At 43.4% G+C, this 12,830-nt stretch overlaps 1 protein-coding gene across 1 annotated transcript; it reads right to left on the bottom strand.

The window, feature by feature from the left end:
- Positions 1 to 6,595: 6,595 nt before the first annotated feature.
- LOC139653118 (serine/threonine/tyrosine-interacting-like protein 2) lies at positions 6,596 to 12,525 on the bottom strand. Its single transcript, XM_071530070.1, is given in 4 exon segments — positions 6,596 to 7,984; positions 7,987 to 9,455; positions 11,242 to 11,459; positions 12,314 to 12,525. Coding segments are annotated over 4 exon segments (3,264 nt in total). The 5' UTR covers positions 12,502 to 12,525.
- Positions 12,526 to 12,830: the final 305 nt, after the last annotated feature.

The raw sequence follows: 12,830 nt of genomic DNA, 5'->3' as shown, positions 1-12,830 counted from the left end.
TTTTGTTTTAGTAGAATATTTAAATTGTTTGTCAAAGGCCCCTATGTTAATTCATGATATGAAGTGATTTAATTGTCCGCATGAGAGGCTTTGTCATTATCAGACACTTGCTTTTGGCAGCTGAATGAGTGGCAACTTTGTGGAATTTTAATTAGATTTTAATGAGTGAATTAATTAACTCTCCAGCCTGATTCCCTAGTTCGTGTAATTGTGTCATTCCAGTTCATCATAATTGCTGTTATGTAACATTGTACCAAGTACAGAGTCTCTATAGAAAAATAGAAAAATATTTATGATTTGGAAGTGCACCAACTCCTTGTTCTCGTGCATTTAAATCACCTTTGTTGCCTAATGTGCAATCTGCCTCACTGATTTAGACTTACAGATCACCTAATTTGACTTGATTTTACAGCACAAAATGTTATATTATTATTAGTAGTAGTACTGGTATTATTAGTACTAGTAGCAGTAGTAGCAGTAGTAGTAATACTAGTTGTTGTAGTAGCAGCAGTAGTAATAGCAGGCCTTCTAGTAGTAGTAGTAGTAGCAACAGTAGTACTAGAGTAGTTGTAGAAGCGGTGGTTGTACTAATGGTGGTAGTAGTAATGGTAGTAGTAGTGTTGGTGGTAGTAGTAGTATTAACAGTATTTCTGGAGGCTTGATTTTGTTTACCTTTCTCTAGGTGAACCTTTAGTTCAGGTGCGGTGCCTCGGGTGTCTTCGTCAGCTGCTGGTTCAGATGCTGTTTGGCCTTTTTCCTCTGGTGACAGAGTTTCTAAAACACCTTGATGTCCTGCAGGAGGAAATGATGTCAAAGACAGAGATCTCGAGCCTTCTTGGTTCTCTGAACTCTGTGTTTCTTCCTCAGCCGATGTCGCTGCAAGCCGCTTCTCCGCTTCAGCTGAAGTGTCCGATCCACGCAATGTCTCCAACGGTGGTTCCCCCTTCGAGTCCTTCGATCCCACGGCCGATTCTTCTGTGGGATCGCTCAGACTAAGAGGACCGAGTGAAGGGGCCTCTGTCTCTCTCAGAAACTTGGGAAGAGTAGTTAGAGTTGGTGTCAGGGTTTCAGCGTTGGGTTCTGTGTTGGGATCTGCCCGGTCCCTGCTTGGCAAAGAGTTCTCGCTCTCATTGTCCCTGCTCAACGATGTGGGACAAACGTTGGCGATGTGGGTTTTGGCAGCAGCTCCGGCGCTATTCTCTTGATCCATAAGGATTCTGGGAGCTTCAGCGTCATTAAGCGGTGTTTTAGGGAACTTGAGGTCATGTAGGGGCGATGATGATGATGATGGTGGTGACAGCGATGATGTGCGTAAATCTGATGGAGTGCGCTGGATCTGAGAACTCTCCTGTACCACGTCATTTGGTTCCTCTTTCTCTGTCTTCTTCTTCTTCTTCTTCTCTACTTCCTCCTTGGCTTTCTCTCCTTGTTCCCTCTCTATCTCCTTCTCTTCTTCCTTTGACACTACCTCTTCTTCCTCCTTTCTCCCCACGTCTTTGTCTGCTTCCTTCTCTTCCTCTGCCTTGTCTACGTCTTTTTCTTCTACGTTTTCTTCCCGTCTTTCCATCTCTTCCTCTTTCTTTCCTTCTTTCTCTTCCTCTGTCTTCTCTCCTTGCTCCATCTTAAGCTCTTTCTCTTCTTTCCCCTCTACCTCCTCTTCTTCCAACCTTTCAACCCCTTTCTCTTCTTCTCTTTCCCCTACCTCTTCTTCCTCATGTCTCTCTATATCTATGTCTTTGTCTCCTTCTTTCTCCTCCTCTACCTCCTTTGCCTTCTCTTTTTGTTTCCTCTCTACCTTCGTCTCTTCTTCTTCTTCTCCTACCTCTTCTTCCTCATGTCTTTCTATTGCTCTTGTTTTCCTTGCTTCCTTTTCTTTCTCATCCTCCCATCCTTGTTCATTAGCTCCCTCCTTTTCTTCTTCCTTTCCCTCTACCTTTTCTTCCTCTATCTCTTTTTCTGCTTCCTCTACCTCCTCTTCTTGTTCCCTCTCTACCTCCTTCTCTTCTTCTCTTTCTCCTACCGCTTCTTCCTTGTGTCTTTCCATCTCTATTTCTTTCTCTGCTTCCTCTTCCTTCTTTCCTTGCTCCTTCATAACCTCCTTTTCTTCTTCCTCTACCTCCTTTACCTTTACCTCTTCTTCTTGATTACTCTCTACCTCTTTCTTTGCTTCTTTCTCTTCCTCTGACTTCTCTTCCTGTTCTCTTTCCACTTTGTTCTCTTCTTCTTTTTCCTCAGTCTCTTCATCCTGCTTTCTTCCTGTCTCTTTCTCTTCCTCCTCTCCTTGATCCTTTACAACCTCTTTTGCTTCTTTCTTTTCCTCTACTCTCTCTTCTTCCTCTTGTCTCTCTATGTTCTTTTCTACTTTATCTTCTGCTACCTCCTTTTCATGCTCCCTCACCTCAGTCTCTTCTTCTTTCTCCTCTACCTCTTCTTCCTCGTGTTTCTGTACCTCTTTTTCTTCCTCCACTTGTTCCCTTGCTGCCTCCTCCTCTTCTTCTTTTTCATCTTCCTCCTGTCTCTCTATCTCTCTCTCTCCTTCCATCTTCTCCATTGCCTCTCCTCCTTGTTCCCCATCTACTTTCTCCTGTCCCTCTTTTTCTTTCTCATCCACCTCTTCTTCCTTCTTTCTCTCGGTCTTTGTCTCTGCTTCTTCAATCTCAGTAGTCTCCTCTTTTTCCACATGTTCTTTCTCCTTCATGGATTTCCCATTTTCCACTTCTCTCTCTTCTTCTTCTTCTTCTTCTTCTTCTTCCACCTTTTTGTCTTTCTCTGTCTCCACTCTGTCCACCTCTTCCTTTGCTGCTTCTACTTTCTCTCCTTCAATCTTCTCCTCGTCTCCGCCTTTCTCCGCTGTTTCCTCTTCCTTTTCCTCTATCAGCTTCTCTACCTTTTTATCACTCTCTTCCTCTTCTGCCACCCTCACCTCTTCCTGCTTTGCTATCTCAATTTCCACATTTCCGTCATCTTCTTTTTCCACGTTTTCCTCTTTCTCCACTTCTTCCTGTTTTTCTTTTTCTGCGATGCGTTCCCCTTCCTTTCCCCCCTCCTCTTCCTTTTTGTTTCCCCCTTTGCCTTCATTTTTATCCTTCCAGTCCTCAATCTGTTTTTCTTCTTCTGCTTTTTCTTCCTTCTCTCTCTCTTTCTCCAACAGTTCCTCTCCATCTTTCTCCATTGTCACTGTTTCTCTCAGAGTTTCCTCATCTTTTACCTTTTTGTCATCTGTGTCTTGAAGACTTTTTGCCAATTCCAGCTCACCTTTTGTGGCCCCTTCAACATCGTCAAGACTTTTGCCAATCCCATCCTCTATTTGGTCCTCAGAGAAGAAGTCTATCGGCTCCATAGTGTCCTCTAAAGAAAGAATATCTCCAAAGAGCCCGACTGCCTGAATTACCCGAGAGACTATTGAATTCTCCTCCAGGTCCAGGCTGTCCAACACATCTCCTGCATTCCACCAGACCGCCATAATTCCTTTGGTGGGAAAATAGTTTTTTTTACAGCTTAGTTTGCTGAATATGTTGGATAGAGAAAAAGTAATGCAAAACGACGAGTATTAGAGTCGGCAAACGCCCCAAGTTTACCAAAAGGAAACCTTTCCTCATAGGTTGAAGCCAATCGAAGCTGTTTGCCTTGGATTTGGCTCGGTCACTCCCCGGTTCAATCCACTTGTCAATGTGATGAAACAGTTCACACTCAGAAAGGCAAGAGGTGGGATTTAATTAATGCTGATTGGCAGAAATGCACTACACGTCACCTCACAGTGCATAGTCTGGTGACCGTAGGCCACGTTTCCAGCCTCAGGGACTCGTGTTTATAAGACTTTAATCTCTCAGGTCTGATCTCTCTCCTTTACTTGAAGCTTTATTTGAAAGCTTTATTTATTTTGTAGCAGGAATTATAGCTACACCAGCTGTAAATTTGATTTGATTTATTTGATGACTTTTAAAACACCTTAAGCACGTTAAAAATCCCCAAGAAAGTCATAATATGGTCTGATACTTACTACTGATGTAAAGAAGGCATGGCAGGTTAGACAAAATACATTTACCGTTAGCAAGAATGTGAGAATCAATTCACAGTCATACAATCATCATCAAAAAACATTATGGTACCTCTATCAAAAAACTGACTTTGTTAGTAATCAATATCTGATTTTATAGCTACTGAGTGCTTGAGGATCTATAAAAAGTAACTTAATTTTTTTTAGTTTAGGACACTGTTTTCATAAATTGTGACCCAACATTATAAACCCAGGCTCCTTTAACTTTAGAGGAGACACGTTTTACATCAGAAAAAGTTTGATTAAAATTAACCCTTTTGATTCAATAATCAATAAATCTAGCAAAATAATTTATTAGTCCCTGTTATGTAATATACTATTGTAAAGGTCTGAATGTTTTCTCAGGTTGGGCCACAATTTTAGAATGAAACCCCCCCCCAAAAAAATCTCCATTTCCATGTTTTGATTTGCCATTTGGTTCTATTTTGATCACAGATTAGGATTTTAAGTGTTCAGAGAAGTATGTAGATTAACATTCCCCCATGGTTTATCCCACTGTGGTTTAGAAAGCTTCACAATAAGCTATTGTGTGTCAGAGTCTCACGTGTTTTACCATTATGTCACCATGTGTAGACCAACACACAGGATCTGATGTGATCTGTACGCCTTCATTCATTCCAAAATAAAACCTATAGCACAAAATTAAAAGAAATCATGGCAAATCTTTGCAGGACAATATGGTGGATAGGTAATTTAACTCCTTGGTTGACAAAATGACCAAACTTTTAGAGAAATGGTTATTTTTATTTTAGAGATAGTGAATAATCTTTTGAATAATAAACTTCAGGTAATGTCCAAAAATGTGTCTTCAGTTGCTGGAGCACTGATTATTCATCAATCAATCACCAAGCATTCCTTGGATGACATTATATTCCTGAAAATATCGCTCAAGAATACTGGGAAAAGGTTATTCTCTAGATATTTATCTCTGGAAAACCACTACATTTCTGTCCACTAGATGGCACTATGGCATGTGAAATACAGAGTGAAATGCACTAAAGTTTTTTTTTTTACTTTGGTTACTTTGGTTTGATTTGATTTGAGTGTCCCAGCCCACATGGGCTTACAAAACACATTGACACATGAAATGGCAATTTGTGTATAACGAACCTGTTTCCAAACACACACAGATATCATACAAACAAAGTATGTTTTCTCAGGTTTTACTAACATATTTCAAGTCTTTCATAATCATCTAACCAAAAGAAATAAGCAGAATTAGAAGTAATTGTGATGAAATACACTTCCCGGCTCATCATATCAGGGACAATAGAGCATAAAATGACTTTAATGCTTAATTTCTCCCAAATCACCCAAAACAAAAGATTCTGTACCACTGATCCTTTGTGTTTCTATTGCTAATGAAAATGTAGCCTACTTATACAGTAAATTATCTTAAAGAGTTGAAGTGGTGATTGAATTTAAAAAAGCAAATGTGACTAGATACTTGACCGTATCTAAAATTCTGTATTTGTATGTAAATCTACATTTGAAACAATTAATAAAACTCAGTTTTATTCTGCATGAATGTGTGGCTATGGAGAAACAAATCCTTTTTGATGACAACATGCACACAAATACACACACACACACACATACAGATCACTGTTTATTCTGATGTTAATCACAAAAGAACAGTTTTCTCACTTTGTCAGAAAATTTATTGCAATAATAAAATAATGTAACAATACAAATGGGACTGAAAATTTGTTTCAGGAATTGCACAGCATCTTTCATGAAAACACGTAGTAAATGTGTTTTATCATCATTGTGAATTTCACATTCAGTGATGGTACACTCAAATCTTTAGTTTAGGGATAAACCATTTCTGTATAGTCATATATCAATGTAGGCTATGAACAATAATATCACATTCATCATTATACAATGTTAGACTATGCTGAGTATTTCTGTCCTGTACTTTTTTCACTGATATACATACATCTTTGATATGGATAAATAATTTAGATTACTGTAAACAGATATAATACTGTGTGTTGTGCCAACCTGCTTTACACTATATTGAATTACAAATGAAGAGTTTTGTTCCAAATTCAGTTATCCACCATTTGACAAAATTGACACCTACTTTTACATAATTATTGATAGCACAAATTTAAACATATTACAGTATTTCTTAAAGGACATAAAACAAGTCCTTAATCTACAAAGTAACACTTTTACAGAGTGTTTCCTTTGTATTTTAGATCTTTTGAATGATGGACTTCAAGTAATTATTTTTTGAAAATGGGTAAATAACTTTTTGGAAACAAACTCTTCAAATTAATGTCCACTCTTTAAAGTTAAAAAGAAAAAAAAAGAAGAAGAAGAAGAAGACGAAGCAGAAGAAGAAGATGAAGAAGAGGAAGAAGAAGAAGAAGAAGAAGAAGAAGAAATTCTCTGTGCAGATGTCTGTGAACTAGCAGCAGCATGATTAGTGATTCCCTCTCATTTTATTCTCTCAAAATTAAAGGGAATTCGCAGTTAGCTCTCATTTTCCTGTATCATTACTATGTGAGATTCCATTGTTTTTTTTAATTAAGATTCATTCCTACTGTGTGACTTTGATTCCTGCTGCGCCCTCCAAGCGGCGAGCACCTCGTCGTCTTCGGCCTCTGCGGCGGCCCGAGCTCGGATCCTCTGCCTGGTTTGGGCAATGAAGGTAGAAATGTCGTCCTCGTCCTCCTCCTGGGCCTCCTCTCTCCTACTCCTCCTCCCCTCCGTCTCGCTGCTTTCATACCGCGACTGATGAGCGAACTTTCTCTTAGCGGAGAAGTCGTGGTAGCTCTCCGCCCCTTCGTCGCTCTCTTCGTAAGCTCCGTACGACCTCCCCGCCCGGCTGTAGCTGTGGGATTGCGTGAATCCGTTATCTAAAGGTGATCTTGTGCCCCGGTAAATATGCTCTGGACTGGTGTCTCGACTATATGGATCTGAATCTGCATGAAACCTTGACCTGTATCTGGATGTAGAGCCGTACCCCTCTTCGTCTTCTTCACCGACAGCACAGGAGGCCCTCCGGCTTGAGAAGTCAAATTCGGAGGCGGAGGCGTCAAGATCGTCGTAGGGATCCTCTGACGGGCCGGCTTCTGGTCCGTCTGTGTTCAAAGAGGAGGCCGGTTTCCTTGGTGGAGGTCTGACACTCGTCAGCCAGTCGTCAATGCTGGTGTTCTTGTCTTTCTCCAGTGCTGTGTTGAGATTCAGGCACCCAGACTGGCCATAGGTCCTTGTCGGTTTCTCTGCTTTTTTCTTCTTTTCTTCGAGAAAATCCTCCTCTCTCTTCTTTTTCTCCTCCTCCTCCTCGTCTTCGTCCTCCTTTGGTTTCTTCTTCTTGTAGAGAGTGCTGCGCTTGTTGTCCTCCAGGATCTTCTTCTTTTCGTAGGTAGCCATCTTGTCCCTCATCTCAGACTTGATCTCTTTGTCCATCGAGTCCAGTTTACTCAGGTTGACCTGGTCCCGGAAGAGGCTGTAGAGGGGAACGCTGGTGGTGGTGATCTTGTTTTTCTTGGAGGCCAGGCTGGAGCTGAGTGCAGAGCCTCTTCCAGTGAGGCCTGAGACACTGGACGACCCGCCACCTGAGAGAACTGACTCAGTCCTGCCATGACCGCGGGACAGCGCAGTGGAGTACGAACCTCCACTCAACATGGACGCTTTGTCATCGTCCACGCCCCGCCCTGAAACCACGCTCGAGGCACCTCCAAAGCTAAGCACTGATCCAGCGCGTGAAGGAGGAGGCAGGCTCATTTCACTCTGCTTCTGCATGATCGTTTCTGAGACGACATTAGCGATCCAGTTCTGGATGCTGGCCAAGTTGACCATGGGTTCACCTCCGGGGCCCTGAACAGTAGGCACTGGGACAATGGGAGGAACAGGCATCATAGGATGAGGCGGGACCATAGATTGCCCTGATCTGTACTGCGAGGCTGTGATACAGAAGATATGACGGATGATCTGCCGCTGAGCATGGACATGTTGTCATCGTTGACCACGCTCGGCGGGCCCGTGACCCCAGCTCCAGCCCAGAAGGCAGAGAGTGGGATGGTGCCTCCGCTGACGCAGCTCTCCGTCTCCCAGCCGCACATCGACTGACTCTCCTCTAAGGTTTTCCTTGAGCGTTCCAGAAGCTCCTCACGCCTCTGCCTCCTCTTGGCCGTGGCGGAGTCCTCGCCCCGGCTCAGCTCCACAATCTCATCCTTGTTCTCTTCCCCCAGACGTTTCTGCTGCTTCAGCTTCCAGGTCTGGTAGGCTGTCAGGTTGACATCTTGCAAGGACGGTGTCCGAGCTGCTCCCTCGCCGTCAGCTTTGTCTCCATCACTTCCTCCTACAGAGCTTTTGTCTCCATCCTCCCCTTCTTTCTTGTTCCAACCAAACTGGATCCTCTTGATGCGCCAGCGCTCCAAAGGCGTCAGCTTCTCCTTGTTCCTCTGGCAGAAGTTGTACATGGAGCTAGTGTCAGAGAGAATGCTCTCCACATCGTCATCAACCTTCTTTGCTCCTCCCCCTCCTCCTTCTGTAGCGGTGCTCTCGCTTGTTTCATCGTCGTCTTTCTTGCGGTAGCGAGCAGCGGCCTGTTCCTCGATCTCCCTCAGGCGCTGTTTCCAAAGATCAGAGTAACTTGTGCAGCTGGAGGTGGACATTGCGTCTGAGGGCGGCCGTCTGTTCCGACGCTTCACCCGCTCCTTCACAGCTCGTACGTCCTCGCTGGTGACGCTCTCCAGGTCGGCGTCTCCGTCCTCTCCCCGCTTCCTTGGCTGGCCCCCAAGGAGCGATTCCCCGTCCTCCCCGTCGCTGTTCAGCTGCGCCTCCCACCATTCATCGCTCTGGTATTTCTCATTCCTCCTCTGCCAATCACGGATCATGCTGCCTACACCGTCGTCATCTTCCCCCTCTTCCCCGTCGTCTCTCTTGGGCAGAACGAGCTCTTCCTGGGCGTCAGTTGGTCCTTGCTTGTCCAGTCCATTCTGCGCTCCAATCAATCCACTTCTGAGTGCTGCAGCAGCTGCAGAGGAGGCCACGCTGCTCATCACACTAGCTCCATCCTCCTCCTCCTCCATCATGATGGACTGCGCTTTCACCCCTATCATGCTCTGTTCTTCCTCTTCATCAGTATCATCATCATCATCATCATCATCGCCGCCCTCGCCAAAGATGCGGGCGCGAGCACGTGCGTCGATAACGGAGCACTGGCTGAGCGTGTCGTCGTCGTCGTCGCGCTCTTCCATCAGAGTCTCGTTGAGCTCTCGCAGCTGCTTCAGGAAGCCTTCGTTGGGGTTGATGGCGCGTTTTTTCCTCATGGCAGTCAGGGCCTCCATGATGGTCATGTGCTGGAAGATCATGAGGTAGCACGCCACCAGGATGGCAGAGCGACTCACACCCATCATGGAATCCACAAGCACCTTGCCTGCAAGCAAACCAAATTAGACAAAACTGTTACATGATTCTTGATGTCAAAGAAAGTATGTACTGTAATTGCATGTGTATGAAAATTAAATAGGTAAGAAAATGGCTATAATATCAAGTATGCTGATTATATCAAAATACTTTACACTACCATTTCAACTTTTTGCCCATGCAATTAGTATTAGATTTACTGCTTAAATGTAATGTGTATGGCTGGATTTACAATACCAAAACTTTTTTTTTTAAATATCTGATGTTGATTTGACCTTTTCATTGCTGTATAAATGTAGGAATGCATGGAAACTGATATTCTCTGTTAAGCTGACAGGTTGAGTCAATCAGCTTGATAACTACAGTATACCGTGCAGCTTGTGTCAATATTCTTGTAAACTTTCTCACCTGCTGGGGGCAGCCTCCACCCTTTTAAGCATGGGCTGTTTACCCCCCCCCCCCCCCCCCCAACAGTATTTGTTAACCCCCGGTTTTAAACCATGAAACTTGACTAGGAACATTTCTTAACAACCTATTTGGCCTTGTAAATCTAGTCTAGTGAAAGGCTTCTGTTTAAAATAGCCAATTGTTTAGTGATACTCTATATTTGTAGTAGTAGTAGTAGTAGTAGCAGTAGTAGGCTAGTAGTAGCAGTAGAGTAATGGTAGTACTGGCAGCTGCAGCAGCATCAGTAGCAGCAATAGTACTGCTACTACTGTAGTAGTAGTAACAGTAGTAGTAGTAGCAGTAGTAAAAGTAGTAACAGTAGTAGTAGTAGTAGTAGCAGTAGTAAAAGTAGTAGCAGTGGCAGTAGCAGTAGTAGTAGTAGTAGTAAAAGTAGTAGCAGTAGTAGTAGCAGTAGTAGTAGTAGCGGTAATAGTAGTAGGAGTAGTAGCTAATTCTAGCAGTACTAGTGTTATTATTGTTAGTATTATTTTAAATCTTTAGTATGATTATTACACAAGACAGTGAGAGTCAAGGGTTTTGTTGGTGATGTCATCAGGCAGCTCTTTCTGAAGCAGCTCCAGTTATAATGAATAAGAGGCTTTATGACAACACTGTGACAGGAACCATTATCCTTTTCCAGGAATCCATGGGTACATCTTCTGTTTCATAACTTTTAACTTTTCTAAGAAACAAAGACCATTAGGTTGTGTAAGCTGAAACATTTTGTGTCATTGTATCTTAACATTGTTTTGCTGTTCAGTTTGATGGTCCTGTTTTTGAAGGGTCTCATTGGGGGCGGGGGGTGGGGAGGGGGGGTGATTTGTCAGTGTACTCTATCTTTATATGGACACCAGGGAGAGCAGCTGTCACCTTGGTGCCGGCTAATGACTAAAACTGTCAAAGCAAAAAAAAAAACAACAACAAAAAAACTGTGGTTTCTGGTCACTGGCTTCCATCAAAGTGTCTCTTGTTGTCAGAGAGTCTTGGCTCTTATGATTATTGATTTTACGATTGCTCATGTTCTCCAGTAGACTTCAAACAGAAAGTAAGCAGAAAATTGTAATTCTTGCATGGGTATTTCTGGATTTGCCTGAATTCCTCTTTTCATTCAAGTATCATTCTTTCAGAAAAGATGGGAAATATATCGTAAACAGGCAAAAAAAAAAAAGAAAGAAAGAAAGACATACAGGAAAGCAGGAAGACAAATGGGCAGTTCAGTGTAGTTGCACAAATGATTTCACCAAAAAAAGAAGAGAGAATGAAAGAAACTATGCAAGTGAGACAAAGACACTTGAGAGGCACAGAAAAACGAAAGAGAAAGAAGGAAAATCCCCATCCTGATCCCTCACCTTTGTGCGTTAGCAGGGCCTCGTCCAGGAATTCCGCGGTCGTCCGGAAGTGCGGGGAGATGTCGGCGTCGGGGAAGTCGTCCACCTCGATGCCCATGTACCGGATGTTCATGCTGGCGTAGAAGGCCTCGCCCGTGTAAACGCCTGTGCCATGGGCGGCGTTCAGGATGTGGGTGATGCCCATCCGCTTCAGACGAGCCTTGTTGACCGCAACGGATCTGAAAGAGACAAACGCGTAAAGTCATGCGTTACTGTAATCACATTACTTTTTCCTGCAACGGAGTTAAGTAAGGCATTACTGTTCCAGTGTCAGTAATCACATTACAGTAACTGATCTAACAGATCGGTCGTTACTTGCATTACATTCTTTAGCCTCTTTAACCTCTTTATTGGTGTAATATCTATGAACGATTCCCCTCGTACTCTCCTGCCTTCAAATTAGAGCTGAACAATTAATTGAAAAATAAATTGAAATCGCAATATGAACTTCTGCAATTTCCAAATTCGCAGAGGCTGGTGTTTTAGAGCTGCAGGTAATCTTTGGTCCATGAATCAAGTACAATGTTGGTGAATCATACTCAAACTCAGTAAATCCGGCACACTGACATCTATTTATTTTTTTTATCACCTTTCTTTAGACAATTTTTAAGTCCTAAAAAATGTATGACAAGAAATCAATATCTCAGTGTCAATATCTTTCAGCCCTACTTCAAGTCATGTTGGAAATATCAGAATTACAGTAGAGCGCAACAAAGCCAACAAAGTGGTAAAAACATAATAGAAAAACATAATATCGACAGAAACATTTCAGGCAATTTCAGAGTGTCAATCAGAACTAAACAGCCAATGATGTACAAGTAAATTAGTACCTTATTCTGCACTATTGTATTCTACAAGTAAACCCCATTAACTATGGGTTTTCCTTCAATAGCCTCCTTAACCCATAGTTGATAGTTAATATGTGTTCCTTAGTCTAAAGTGTTACCAAAAAATGTTGGGGTTGGCCAATCAGATTCCTCTTCACTCAGTCTAAACTGTGACACCCTGCTCACCCTGCCTCATGTGGACTCACTTCTCGCCGATGAAGATGTTGGGCCACACCTCGTCCACGGGGTTGATGGGCGCCTCCAGGCGGTCCTGCACCATGGCCCTCTGGATGTCCAGCACACAGGGCGTGTTGTAGGGGCTGCGGTCGTCGATCATGTCCTTGACCCGGTTGTACAGGTCCTCCACCATCAGCTGCTCGGCACTTTCCAGCATGGACTCCGGTATGGACTCGGCCCGCACGCCTCGAGACGGCAGCTCTGAGGAGGAAAAACCATTTAACACGAGTGCAACCTCTGAACCCATCGTCTATCGGCGATTAGACTCTGGGGGCGACGGCCAATATTTCAGGGTTTCCGGTGTAGCCAGCGGACATCCGGGCCAAGACTTTCTCTTCCGTGCACCGGTCATTGTTTACAGTCCGATTAGCAACTTGAGACACGAGAATGGAGTTGGAGTTGAGAGACGACATCTCACATGCAGATATCTGTTTATAGAGATTAGCCGAAATGTTGTCCGGACCTAAAACACCTACAAAAAGTAAC

This window comes from Centroberyx affinis, unplaced genomic scaffold, assembly GCF_046629955.1.
Source record: "Centroberyx affinis isolate AG114_WGS23_722 - 3 ecotype Tasmania unplaced genomic scaffold, CSIRO-AGI_Caff_v1 ptg001877l_1, whole genome shotgun sequence".
Taxonomy (NCBI): Eukaryota; Metazoa; Chordata; class Actinopteri; order Beryciformes; family Berycidae; genus Centroberyx; species Centroberyx affinis.
This window is presented reverse-complemented; position numbering and strand designations above follow the sequence as displayed.